Source organism: Salmo salar, chromosome ssa09 (genome assembly GCF_905237065.1).
Source record: "Salmo salar chromosome ssa09, Ssal_v3.1, whole genome shotgun sequence".
NCBI classification, from domain to species: Eukaryota; Metazoa; Chordata; class Actinopteri; order Salmoniformes; family Salmonidae; genus Salmo; species Salmo salar.
In genome coordinates, this window is record NC_059450.1 from 130,378,652 (window position 1) to 130,392,407 (window position 13,756).

Below are 13,756 nucleotides of genomic sequence, written 5' to 3' on the forward strand. Positions count from 1 at the left end.
AATTTTAGTATAACTAACAGTCATATAACACTTTAACTTGAACCTGCTGTAGGTGGGCATGACAGTGCACTGCAGGATCATGAAGATTGACATTGAGAAGCTCAGTGTGGATCTGACCTGTCGCACATCAGACCTGTCGGATAAGAACAACGACTGGAAGCTTCCCAAGGACACCTACTACGACTTTGACACTGAGACAGAGGATGTGAAGCAGGAGGAGGAGGCCAAGAAGAAACAGCAGAGAACAAGTGTATACCTGTCTGAGATCTCTAGATGGAGAACATAGCTGGAGTTGATAAATGGATCAAATGACATTTTGGATACATCTTTTATTATTGGTTGATTGTGGTAATTGTAGCAAGAGTAGTTTTTGGGCCGTTTCCAGGATACAGATTAAGCCTTGTCCTGGAATAAGAAGCATGTTCATTGGAGATTCTCCATTTAAAGTGGTTTTTAGTACAAGACTATGCTACGTGTGTCCGGGAAACCAGCCCTAATAATATAATACCAAACTCTAAAATACAGATTTCCACTCCCTATAGCCTACATTAAGAGGGTGATAGCCCACCCATCATTCCATAACATCAACTTCAAGCAGGCAGAGAAGATGATGGAGTCCATGGACCAGGGAGATGTGATCATCAGGCCCAGTAGTAAGGGAGAGAACCACCTGACTGTTACTTGGAAGGTTGCCGATGGCATCTACCAGCACATTGACGTACGAGAGGAGGGCAAGGAGAACGCCTTCAGCCTGGGACATACCCTGTGGATCAACACTGAGGTCAGCTCCATCCACAGGCTTCTTCATTATGAAGCAGTATATGCCTGTATGAATAAAAATATGTGCATCCAAAATGGCACCCTTTCCCTGTATAATCCACAGAAGTAGTGCACAATGTAGGGAATAGTGCACCATTTGGCACGATACCAATGTGTTTCACTTTTTTAGTAGGTTGTGTGACCTTTTTCTCAGGAATTTGAAGATCTGGATGAAATCACAGCCAGATACGTTCAACCAATGGCTGCGTTTGCTCGCGATCTGCTTGGTCACAAGTATTTTCAAGAATGCAATGGTGGAGACCGAAAGGTAGGAACAAGGATATACTTTCTTTCAATTCACAGTATCATTGTGTATGAATATGTTTTTATGTGTGCATCAGTCTATCTGCCAGTTTGTGTGTGTTTGAGAGAGGGGGGGAATAAGAGATACAAAGAGACATATGGGATAGAAACCTTTTCAATTTTCTTCAATTGATCATCAGCTGTCCCTGTTTTTTGAATTGCAGAAAATGGAGGAGGTCTTGGTGAAAAGCAAGAAGGAGAAGTCTACATTCATCCCCTACTATGTGTCTGCCTGTAGAGAGCTGCCAGGGAAGTTTCTGCTCGGTTACCAGCCCCGCACAAAGCCAAGGTTACCTCAGGACTGCCAACCACACTACCCGCTGCCTTTGTCATTTAAATCAACACCCATTCATAGGATGTATGAATTTGCATAGAAATACAAATGCTGGAGATGCGCTTGGCTTTATTTTTTTCCATGTGCAATTGACACCCTAAAGAAAAAAGCTCTTGTGTTTGAAATGGAACTGCCCCACCCAAACCCAAACACAGAATGTGTGTCAGGAGAGTTGGGGAAGCATGAAGCGCCTGTTTGTCTCTGCCACTGTTGCCAAGAGCAAGAGTGATTATTGGTACTTGCTTAGAGACATGACAGAACATGAACATAAACATTAACTCTTACTTGCCTCTCTCTCACTCGCTCAGGAGGGTTTGTCACATTATCCACAGTAATCATCACTGTTCAGTGAACCTTCATAAATACAGTACTGTGGTGTTGTAATGTCACATAATGTACAGTTCATTAGGAAAGTATTCAGACCCCTTGACTTTTTCCACAGTTTGTTACGTTACAGCCTTATTCTAAAATGGATAAAATATTTTTTTTCCTTCATCAATCTACACACAATACCCCATAATGACAAAGCGAAAACATAAATGCCTTATTTACGTAAGTATTCAGACCCTTTACTATGAGACTCAAAATTGAGCTCAGGTGCATCCTGTTTCCATTGATATCCTTGAGATGTTTCTTCAACTTGATTGGAGTATATAAGGTCCCACAGTTGACAGTGCAGGTCAGAGCAAAAACCAAGCCATGAGGTCGAAGGAATTGTCCGTAGAGCTCCGAGACAGGATTGTGTCGAGGCACAGATCTGGGGAAGGGTACCAAAAAATGTCTGCAGCACTGAAGGTCCCCAAGAAAACAGTGGCCTCCATCATTCTTAAATGGAAGAAGTGTGGAACTACCAAGAGTGTAGAGCTGGCCGCCCAGTCAAACTGAGCAATAGGGGGAGAAGGGCCTTGGTCAGGGAGGTGACCAAGAACCCGATGGTCACTCTGACAGAGCTCCAGAGGTCCTCTGTGGAGATGGGAGAACCTTCCAGATTGTCAACCATCTCTGCAGCACTCCACCAACCAGGCCTTTATGGTAGAGTGGCCAGACGTAGCCACTCCTCAGTAAAAGGCACATGACAGCCCGCTTGGAGTTTGCCAAAAGGCACCTAAAAGACTCTCAGACCATGAGAAACAAGATTCTCTGGCCTGATGAAACCAAGATTGAACTTGTACCGTCTGGAGGAAACCTGGCACCATCTCTACGGTAAAGCATGGTGGTGGCAGCATCATGCTGTGGGGATGTTTTTCAGCGGCAGGGACTGAGAGAATAGTCAGGATTGATGGAAAGATGAACGGAGCAAAGTACAGAGAGATCCTTGATAAAAAAGGACCTCAGACTGGGGCGAAGGTTCACCTTCTAACAGGACAATGACCCTAAGCACACATCCAAGACAACGCAGGAGTGGCATCAGGTCTCTGAATGTCCTTGAGTGGCCCAGCCAGAGCCCGGACTTGAACCCAATGGAACATCTCTGGAGAGACCTGAAAATAGCTGTTCAGCAACGCACCCCATCCAACCTGACAGAGCTGGAGAGGATCTGCATGAAGAATGGGAGAAACTCCCCAAATACAGGTGTGCCAAGCTTGTAGTGTCATACCCAAGAAGACTCAAGGCTGTAATCACTGCCAAAGGTGCTTCAACAAAGTATGGAGTAAAGGAGGGGGATTTCTAAATTTGCAAGAATTTGTTATTATGGGGTATTATGTGATGATTGATGAGGAGGGAAAAAAACTATTTCATCCATTTTAGAATAAGGCTGTAACAGAACAAAATGTGGAAAAAGTTGAGGGTTCTTAATACTTTCTGAATGCACTGTAGTGTTATTGTTAGAATGTCATAATCAGAATGTCATGACTTTTCTCTGGCATGCAGGGTTGAGTTTGTGACTGTCACGCCTGAGGGGTTCAGATACAGAGGACAGATTTTTCCCACAGTCAATGGACTTTTCCGATGGTTCAAAGACCATTTCCAGGAGCCAGTGGCAGGTCAGAGCATATACAGAATGCTGCCTTAGAAATGCCTCACAATTAAACATACAGTCCAGGGTAATCATGCTCTAATGACAGATTCACTTCTGTTATCTGATTTTTGGTATTTCTCCTACAGGAATTACTCCTAGCAGCAGCAGTACAACACGAACCCCAGCCTCTATCAATGCCACGCCAGCCAATATTAACATTGCAGGTCAGTTTAGAGCCGGGATGATACTTGTATCTCCATATTTTTTCATGGCAAAAATGAAAACACAAAGCAGATCTTACTCTTTGGTCCTTTAAAAACCTGTATGTAAAATATTGTGTGATATAGCTAGAAAATAAATACATGTGACTCTGGATGACAACATGATGTTTGTTTCCAACATCAGGGCTGTTTTCCTAAAGAACTTATATCCGCTTTGTGTTTTGTTTCTTGCCACGATACTAACGTGTATCGTGATAGTAGTATCGTCCAGGCCCTAGGTCAGTTACTGTGTATACTTACTCCCCAGGATCTCTATGACTATAATATACTGTATGTTACCTCAATTGGTTTTTATCATTTCATGCATCCTAAGGTTGGAATCATCAACATTTTAAGGACTTTTAAGAAGCAGTTTCTCTGTTTAATCTTCTCCTAATGTATAAAGTTGTATGTGTTATGTATGCCCTATGTCTCTGTCACTCAGATCTGACTCGTGCAGTGAACGCCCTCCCTCAGAACATGACCTCTCAGATGTTCAGTGCCATTGCCGCTGTAACGGGCCAGGGCCAGAACCCCAGCACCACACCTGCCGGGTGGGCATCCAGCCAGTACGGCTACACTGGGGACAGCAGTGGTGGGGGGGGGGCAGCAGCAGCGCCTATCACGTACGTTTGGAATACACAGACGCTTACTGTATATCTGACTGTCATCACAAAACTTTTTGAGTTTCATCTCTATCAGTTTTTCATGTTTCTGTTCAACATGAGCCCTTCTTTTTTCTGTCCCAGGTGTTTGCCACACCAGCTCAGCAGCCCATTGCTACTCCCCTTCTGACGCCCAGCTATTCATACACCACCCCCACCCGCGGCCAGCAGCAGACTATCACCACACCCCAGTACCCCAGCAACACTCCCCAGTCCTCACACGGGTCACAAGGACATGGACACCGCCCTTCCTCCTCCACACCAACATCATCATCCTCTTCCCGCCACCACAGGACACCAACACCAAAGTAAGTCACTTCTCAAAACTAACTCTTAGACAGAATTATCCAAATAGAGAAACTATTTTAATTTGGGTAATTCAAATGGAGAGACTACGGTCCATGTATGTAGCTGGGCACTTAGAGAGCATTTCTTACGGAAGTTTCCAACCGCAGATAACTTAGCTCTATTTATTCAGGAAGCAAATCAAATCAAATGTATTTATTTTCCCCTTCTTACATCAGCTGATATCTCAAAGTGCTGTACAGAAACCCAGCCTAAAACCCCAAACAGCAAGCAATGCAGGTGTAGAAGCACTGTGGCTAGGAAAAACTCCCTAGAAAGGCCAAAACCTAGGAAGAAACCTAGAGAGGAACCAGGCTATGAAGGGTGGCCAGTCCTCTTCTGGCTGTGCCGGGTGGAGATTATAACAGAACATGGCCAAGATGTTCAAATGTTCATAAATGATCAGCATGGTCAAATAATAATAATCACAGTAGTTGTCGAGGGTGCACCAGGTCAGCACCTCAGGAGTAAATGTCAGTTGGCTTTTCATAGCCGATCATTGAAAGTTTCTCTACCGCTCCTGCTGTCTCTAGAGAGTTGAAAACAGCAGGTCTGGGAAAGGTAGCACGTCTGGTGAACAGGTCAGGGTTCCATAGCCGCAGGCAGAACAGTTGAAACTGGAGCAGCAGCATGGCCAGGTGGACTGGGGACAGCAGGGAGTCATCATGCCAGGTAGTCCTGAGGCATGGTCCTAGGGCTCAGGTCCTCAGAGAGAAAGAAAGAAAGAAAGAAAGAAAGAAAGAAAGAAAGAAAGAAAGAAAGAAAGAAAGAAAGAAAGAAAGAAAGAAAGAAAGAAAGAAAGAAAGAAAGAGCATACTTAAATTCACACAGGAGACCGGATAAGACAGGAGAAATACTCCAGGTATAACAGACTGACCCTAGCCCCCCGACACATAAACTACTGCAGCATAAATACTGGAGGCTGAGACCGGAGGGGTCAGGAGACACTGTGGCCCCATCCGATGATACCCCCAGACAGGGCCAAACAGGCAGGATATAACCCCACCCACTTTGCCAAAGCACAGCCCCCACAGCACTAGAGGGATATCTTCAACCACCAACTTACCATCCTGAGACAAGGCCGAGTATAGCCCACAAAGATCTCCGCCACGGCACAACCCAAGGAGGGGCGCCAACCCAGACAGGAAGACCACGTCAGTGACTCAACCCACTCAAGTGACGCACCCCACCTAGGGATGGCATGGAAGAGCACCAGTAAGCCAGTGACTCAGCCCCTGTAATAGGGTTAGAGGCAGAGAATCACAGTGGAGAGAGGGGAACCGGCAAGGCAGAGACAGCAAGGGCGGTTCGTTGCTCCAGTGCCTTTCCGTTCACCTTCACACTCCTAGGCCAGACTATACTCAATCATAGGACCTACTGAAGAGATGAGTCTTCAATAAAGACTTAAAGGTTGAGATCGAGTCTGCGTCTCTCACATGGGTAGGCAGTCCATTCCATAAAAATGTAGCTCTATAGGAGAAAGCCCTGCCTCCAGCTGTTTGCTTAGAAATTCTAGGGACAGTAAGGAGGCCTGCGTCTTGTGACCGTAGCGTACGTGTAGGTATGTATGGCAGGACCAAATCGGAAAGATAGGTAGGAGCAAGCCCATGTAATGCTTTGTAGGTAAGCAGTAAAACCTTGAAATCAGCCCTTGCCTTATTAACATGAAGCCAGTGTAGGGAGGCTAGCACTGAAGTAATATGATCACATTTTTGGGTTCTAGTCAGGATTCTAGCAGCTGTATTTAGCACTAACTGAAGTTTATTTAGTGCTTTATCTGGGTAGCCGGAAAGTAGAGCATTGCAGTAGTCTAACCTAGAAGTGACAAAAGTATGGATTAATTTTCCTTCATCATTTTTGGACAGAGAATTGCAATCTTACGTAGATGGAAAAAAGCTGTCCTTGAAACAGTCTTGATATGTTCGTCAAAAGAGAGATCAGGGTCCAGATTAACGCCGAGGTCCTTCACAGTTTTATTTGAGACGTCTGTACAACCATCAAGATTAATTGTCAGATTCAACAGAAGGTCTCTTTGTTTCTTGGGACCTAGAACAAGCATCTCTGTTTTGTCTGTGTTTAAAAGTAGAAAGTTTGCAGCCATCCAGTTCCTTGTCTGAAACACAGGCTTCTAGCGAGGGCAATTTTGGGGCTTCACCATGTTTCATTGAAATGTACAGCTGTGTGTCATCCGCATAGCAGTGAAAGTTAACATTATGTTTTCGAATGACATCCCCAAGAGTTAAAATATATAGTGAAAACAATAGTGGTCCTAAAACAGAACCTTGAGGAGCACCGAAATTTACAGTTGATTTGTTAGAGGACAAACCATCCACAGAGACAAATTGATATCTTTCCAACAGATATGACAAACCACGTCCAGATAAAGCGTCCGGAGTAAAAAAGTTGAATGAAAAAAAGTTGAGTGAGGGAAAAACTAAAAATATAAACTTTAATTAAAAATAAAAACCGTAAAGTTGTCAGGTAGCAAGGTAAGGTTAGCAACAAAACGTAAAAAAAGTTGAGTGAGGGAAAGCTAAAAATATAAACGGTAATTAAAAGCAAAAACCGTAAAGTTGTCAGGTAGCAAAGTAAAGTTAGCAACAAAACGCACAGCAGCACGTAAACAAGTCTGCAAGTTGTGACCGGAAATGACTTGCCCCAGGAAGCATACAACTGCTAGATTGCGAGTGAGTAAGTAAATAGTGAGTTTTCTTCTCGCCATGCTCCCAAACCTCAGGGCAACTTCCCACACAGCAGTGGACTGGGGCAAGATGGCCGAGCAGTGGCTCCAGGAGAAAGAGGCAGAGCGCAAGAAGACGAGGCCCAGAATGACCCAACGACCTTCTCCCAGCCCCATGATTGAGAGCACGCCTATGTCCCTCGCTGGAGACGCCACACCGCTGCTGGATGAGATGGATCGCTAGGTCCAGAGGAGACTTTCTTTCTCCTGATCCCACTGTTACTCACCCCTACTGTACTGTATATGAACTGGACTCATTATATAATACTGCATACACTTCACTGCTTCAGTTGGTCACATTGAAGGATAAGATGATGGTGACCAACATGGATGACTGAATTACACATGGAAAATGTATTTGATAACAGTGGTTTGTTTCAAATTCACCTAAAGAAGATGCTTGTAAATGTTGACTATCACTTCTTTGGAAGCACTGTTCCTCACTTGCAATTTTAGTGGAATGTACTGGAAACAATGAAAACTAGAGCCTTCTTTAAACCAGGTTTTAAGCGTATTAACTTCAAATGCATGTGATGCAACAAAAACCAATGAAAACGATGTATTTCTGAATCACATCCGAGGTTACTGTAACATGCTATATGAATATTAACCATCTCTCAGTAGGGGTTCGAAAAGGCAATTTCTAGTACCATGTATATTATATCTACTGTATACTATTTTATCTTTGTCACATGGGTCTTAGGCCATTTTAATAGCTATCTTGTTAGTTTCTGGATTCATATCAAGTTTCTGCTTAGTGTATTGCATGAGAGCTGACTGGTTCTAGGTTTTAGCCTACAGTAGCTATACAAGCTTCATGTCTAGTCTGTGTAACACAATGAAGAACATTGACAGTATTACTTGGAAGTGTTGAACGAACTAGGTATAGGAACTCAAGCACTTTTACTAATTGTATATATATTTTTTTTTACTTTGAATGTTTTTAATATTTTTAAATGCATTGCCGACTGAAACATGTTGTGGTCTGTGCTTACTGTGCTACATCAGCATATTCACATTACAGCTACTGTCCCGTAATATACAGTACACTTAAATGTTATCCTCTATCAATGTATTTAATCCATATGAATGTATTTTAAACCTATCAAATTCACTTCCTGTAATTGAGTTAAAGTCATGAAAGAACAGTGTCAGTCATTTTCAGTATTCATCATGTTCTCATGTAATCCATTAACAAAATGAGTCCATAACAAAGAAGAGATCTATCAGTGCCAGCCTGCAGTACTAATTAAAGCTGTATGTTAGCATTGTTGAATGTCTTTCCTTCATAAAAAAATGTTTAATACAGAAGACTCTCTTGTTTCTTTGCCAACTGAGAACAATTGTTACTCACAAGTAGTCAGACCATACAAAATACAGTATGATTCCATTCAAAAGACCATAGAAAAAAACGGACAATGCAGATGATTTAATATTATGTGGTATGAGGTGAGTAACGATTATACTGTCTCAGATCCAACTAGCCTACTACATTGCCAGTACTGCTTAAACATTCTGTTCCCCCCAAACCAAGCTGGTCTGAATACTTGGGTCTAGTCCCAGTCTGGAACACCATCAGTAGCATCAAAGTCCCCTTTGTTATTAAGCTTTGAATACCAGTCACTGCTTACTGAAGTGTCCAACTGTTTTACTATTACCCTAGCTGGTGTTTTCAGTCTGTAACATATCCTGGCAATTTATTGTAAATTAGCTCAATTAAATCAAGAAACAACAGACAAAAAACAAACGACAGAAACAGAAATTGAAAGCCTAGAGCAGTTTATGTTCATTTTCTTTAAGTGGGAAATTCACCCAAAAATATGTGCACCTTCCATAAACTGCTGGACATGATTACAGAAGTTATTCTAAACATCTGTATCTACTCTGTAAAGTAAGCTACAGTAAAATATGTCAATCTCATTCTGTAAAACTCCTCAGAGTAGCATGTGAGAATCAGCTGAGGGATTTGAGCCTCAGTGTTACAGGTTCTTTACAACCCTCATTTAGGTGGGGAGAATAGAGTTCACAGTGAGCACGTAATCCTTTTTGAAGAATGTGACCCCTTTCATCAAAATGCCTTATATCGCATTGGAAGAGACTAGAGGTCCAAAGTCCCACACAGAACAAAGGAAATAGTATTTAAACCTGGAAGAAGGCTCAGCTTTCTTGGCTTGGAGCCCATCTGTGTATAGAATATGGCAAGCATTGTTTGCAGAAAAGTACAAGTAAGCAGTTTACGGGTAAGCAGATGAAATGGCAAACTCCCTGAACTTGGAATTCTTTCATTTATTCTGTATTAAATATTCCCTGCTGTCTTGGGAGTACAGTACAGTATATGCCTACATGTACAAAAGGGAATGTGTTATTAATAAAAGCATTGCTTTTAGAATTCATTGCACTCAATATATGCTTCTTTCCCATATTTTATTAATCATTGGTGTTTAAATGCACATACATTATTACAAAACGTTATCCTGATCCTTCATGCACTTGTTACAATTCCTGTTGAATAGTGGCACAAACGTTGATTTGACAAAACACACAAGATGACGACTAACACATAATACACCTACGTCTGAGTCAGCATAGCAGGTTTTTCTGATAGTCAAGAGCCAGACTAGTCATCTAGGACATCATTTCACTCTTTCATTCTATACTAGAAACATTGTTAGTATGAGTCTCATTGTGGTGGTTTTCTCCTTTTCTTTCTACCTAGTCTCTCTCCTGTTTTCTGGACAGTGGATTTTATTGGACTTATAGTGGGTGTGCTGGTCTGCACAGGGAAGAGAGCCTGTTCTCTGTAGTTCTCAGATTCCTGCAGATTGAACTCTCCTACTTCGTCAACTTTGGATGAGATTGGTGACGCTGAGGGTGTCAGACTTATACTTGTCATTATTTCTTCAAGTTTAGTTTCATTGTCATTATGGATAGGAACCTCATCCTTGACAACAGTGGTTATGGTCTCTTTTTTACTTTTATTTCTACCCTCCCTCTCTTTTGATTGTTGTCTTCTCCCAGTCACAACGGGGATGCTGGCTGTTGTGGTGAGAAGTCCCTTTTCACTGTGACTCCCTATGCTCTGTGGTGCTAGTGTCTCTGCCTGCTCTGCAGCGACTACAGTGGTGGTTGTGGGGATGTTCAGTACACCAGTGCTGTCAGTAGTGACTGTATGAAGGGCATCTTCAGTGGGATTCTGCAGAGATTTGCCCTCAGCCAAAAGAGTTGGTATGATTTTTCCCCTCATCTTTCTTCCCTCTCTCTCTTTCGGCCTGTGCCTTTTGGTCTCACTCAAAGTCGAGCTTACAGTCATAGTGGTATTGGACCTCTTCTCATTGTGACTTTCTGGTCTGTGGGACACTGGCTGTCCTGCAGTGCTAACAGTAGTGATGGTGGTTACAGCTGGAGCACTTGTGCTCTCAGTAGTGATCACTGCCAGATCCTCTTCAGTGGGATTTCCGAAAGTAACAGCCACCATGGGAAGAGTGGAAGTGATTTTCCTCCTTTTATTTCTTTCCTCTCTCTCCTTTGACCTGTGCCTTTTGCTTTTGATAAAAGTCACAATGGGGGTGCCGGCAGTAGCCGTAACAGGGCCCTTTTCACTGTGGTTCTCTAACCTTTGTTGCGCAGGCTGATCTGCAGAGATTATGGCAGTGCTGGTAGGGACGGTCTGGGTGCCAGAGCTCTCCGTTGTGGAAGTTGGGAGGACCTGTTTAATGGCGGTATGGTGTGCAACTCCTTTAGGGGTGACAGTTGGCGTTACGTTGCTCTGTTTTTTCCTCCCTTCCCCCTTTCTTGACCTCTGCCTTTTGGTTTTCTGTGTGGTCACAATGGGTGTGCCAGTGGTTGCAGAGAGAGACGCTGTTTCTGTGGGATCCATCAGAGCCGGGGTTTCTAGCATTGTCTGCTCCTTCTTGACAGCAGTGACTGAGGTGACAGAGGCTTCTGCAGCACTTTCTTCATCTACACGTGGTTCATCTCTCATGACATCATTAGAAAGATCCTCTTTCCCTCCACGATCTATTTCACCATCACTGAAACTGTTGACAATTCTATTCAACTGGTCATCATTTTCAGGCTCATTCACAAAGTTACTCTTGTCGACATCTTCCTCTGCTTTGGTAGGACTAACTGTAGTCCCTTCCTCTGCTCCTTTTGAGACTGAGTCGATTTTCTGCTTCCTCTTTCTCCCTTTTCCTTTCCCTTTCCTCTTCTTGTTATTTTTCTTATTTTTCCCTGCAGTGTTCTTCCTCTTCTTCTTCTCTGAGGTCTGTGTCTCTCCTTTGGTGGTGTCTGTAGCCGAGCCCTGAGAGGTGGAGACGGTGGCCAGAAATTTGATGAAGTCTTCTGCGGCGGTGACCATGTTGCTGAGAGAGGGCTCCTCGGGGCCAGTGGACTGTGTTGTGCTTTCAGGATTGTCCTGCTCTGTGCCTGTTTTCTTTGTCTCTTTCTGTACCAGAGGAGCCACAGTCAGCACATCAATAACGTCAATGCCTCCGAAATCATACGGGATAGACTCTCTAGGCACTGCAACCAGGAGCTTGTCATACTTTTTACACCTGTGTGGATAACAGAGATGGAGAGATGTTTAAGATGTGCTCCCTGTAGTTTACTACAAAACCACTTAAAAATGCTTGGATTGTTATTTCTTGTTTGATTTTTTTGATCATTTTAATTGTATTTGCAAGACATTCTAGTCCACTGTTGGCGCTAGTAACATAAGCATTTCACTGCACCTGCCATAACACCGGCAAATCTGTGTATCTGACCAATAAACTTTGATTTGATTTGTAAGCGCATTATTGGAATCTACAGTCAATACTGTACTTACACGCCATACCAGTGGCGCTCCACACATTGCTCTTCATATATGAACTGGAAACAGGGCACCTCGATGACATTGAAGAAAGCCTGGCCAACCACCCTGGAGGAGGTGTCATTGACTTTCCTCAGACACTCCTTCAACCTGCACAGACAGTGTGACAAAGAGAAAATGTGCTACTCCAGCTTACTGTATGTAACCTGTTTGGATGGTTTGACAGTCAGTACATCATATAATTGGTTTCAGCCTTTAACTGTCTAACATAATTACTCAAGTGTATGAAGCTCATAAACAAACAAAGGCGTCCCAACTATAATGTAGGCAACTCACGCATTATCGCAGTCACAGTGACTAAGGGGATGCCACTTGAAATTGGTATAGCCATACTTTGAGGAAAACGCATGGATGACGTAGGGGCAGTGGTCATGAACGCGGCAACAACTGTCAGTCGCTGTGAACTCTCCTACAAATAGAGAGTGTATATTAAAAAACACAACAAACCAACATCAGAGTAACAGTTGAATGGCTAAATGTGTTCAGAATAGTTAATCATGCATCTAAAATACAGAATAATATCAAACTCACGCAACCTACCCAAATGGTCGTAATTATCAGCCATGTTGCCAGCTCCACACCACAGGGTTCCAGGATAAGTGAATCCTCGCTTGGATCTCCGTATCACCTGCTCGCCATCCTCCTGGACAGAATTATCTCTCGTCTCCTTCGGTGTCTGTGCTGTTGGCGCGGCTATCCTCTCCGTGGTGACCGTCGTGCGCTTTGATGTCCTTTGGAACGCTTGACAGTTGTATTTGGCTTCTGCCATGTCTGTAAAACTAAACTCCATATCTCCTGGGTTGTTTCTCTGGTGATTCAGTCCTAATCTGCACACATGCATGAATGACTTCACCTGCATCTGGTTGATGGTTACTGAGCAATCCACCAGTTTACCTGCCGGGTCACGCAGGGAGCGCACCTCCTCAATTCCGTCTGACACTTGGTAAAAGCAATTTCCCCCCATGCCTGACATTTTGGCACAGAAAGTGCTGTTGAGCATGAAAAACACATCTTTACTCTGTTTCTCTGCATCTAAGGAATAATTGGGGAATTCTCCCTTGACAAAATTTCTGTCCAGATAAGACAAAAAGAAAAAAAATACCGACCACATTACTTCAGATGGCACTTTCAGCACCACGCGCTCTGAGACAGCAACACTAGTTTTCCCCGGCTCTCGTCAAAACCGACTTTATAATGACACTTCTAGTGGCGCGATTATTAATACGATGACTGCCAATAATGGGAGGGGTCTGACACATAAAATTTACCCCTTGAGTGGACGAATAAACACTTTCCATTATTTCAACAGAATCCATTGATACTGTGTGGTCAGGCTAATTTCAGAATGTGCGCAGACTGATGCTTAGTAATTTAAACATAAAAAAACAAGGCTAATCTACAATTACTAGCAGTTCAACAAGAAAATAATCAGTCTACTTGTGCCTGAATTTCGTTAC

General features: G+C 43.2%; 1 protein-coding gene and 1 pseudogene across 1 annotated transcript; one reads left to right on the top strand and one right to left on the bottom strand.

Moving 5' to 3' along the window:
• The window catches only part of LOC106612800 (transcription elongation factor SPT6-like), a 29,309-nt pseudogene extending 20,572 nt beyond the window's left edge, over positions 1-8,737 (top strand).
• A 737-nt stretch (positions 8,738-9,474) lies between these two features.
• LOC106612799 (uncharacterized) lies at positions 9,475-13,476 on the bottom strand. The gene is made up of 4 exons (XM_014214316.2): positions 12,840-13,476; positions 12,576-12,708; positions 12,255-12,389; positions 9,475-11,982 (listed from the first exon to the last, which is right to left on the bottom strand). The coding sequence occupies exons 1-4, from the start codon at positions 13,408-13,410 to the stop codon at positions 10,107-10,109; spliced, it is 2,715 nt and encodes a 904-aa protein (XP_014069791.1). The 5' UTR covers positions 13,411-13,476; the 3' UTR covers positions 9,475-10,106.
• Between the last annotated feature and the right edge of the window lie 280 nt (positions 13,477-13,756).

Coding starts and splice junctions, on each gene's coding strand:
- LOC106612799 (XM_014214316.2), bottom strand. CDS start 13,410: ATGTGGTCGGTATTTTTTTTCTTTTTGTCTTATCTGGACAGAAATTTT. Junction 12,390..12,575: donor CACTGTGACTGCGATAATGC/GTGAGTTGCCTA, acceptor CTGTCTGTGCAG/GTTGAAGGAGTGTCTGAGGA. Junction 11,983..12,254: donor GAGCGCCACTGGTATGGCGT/GTAAGTACAGTA, acceptor TTATCCACACAG/GTGTAAAAAGTATGACAAGC.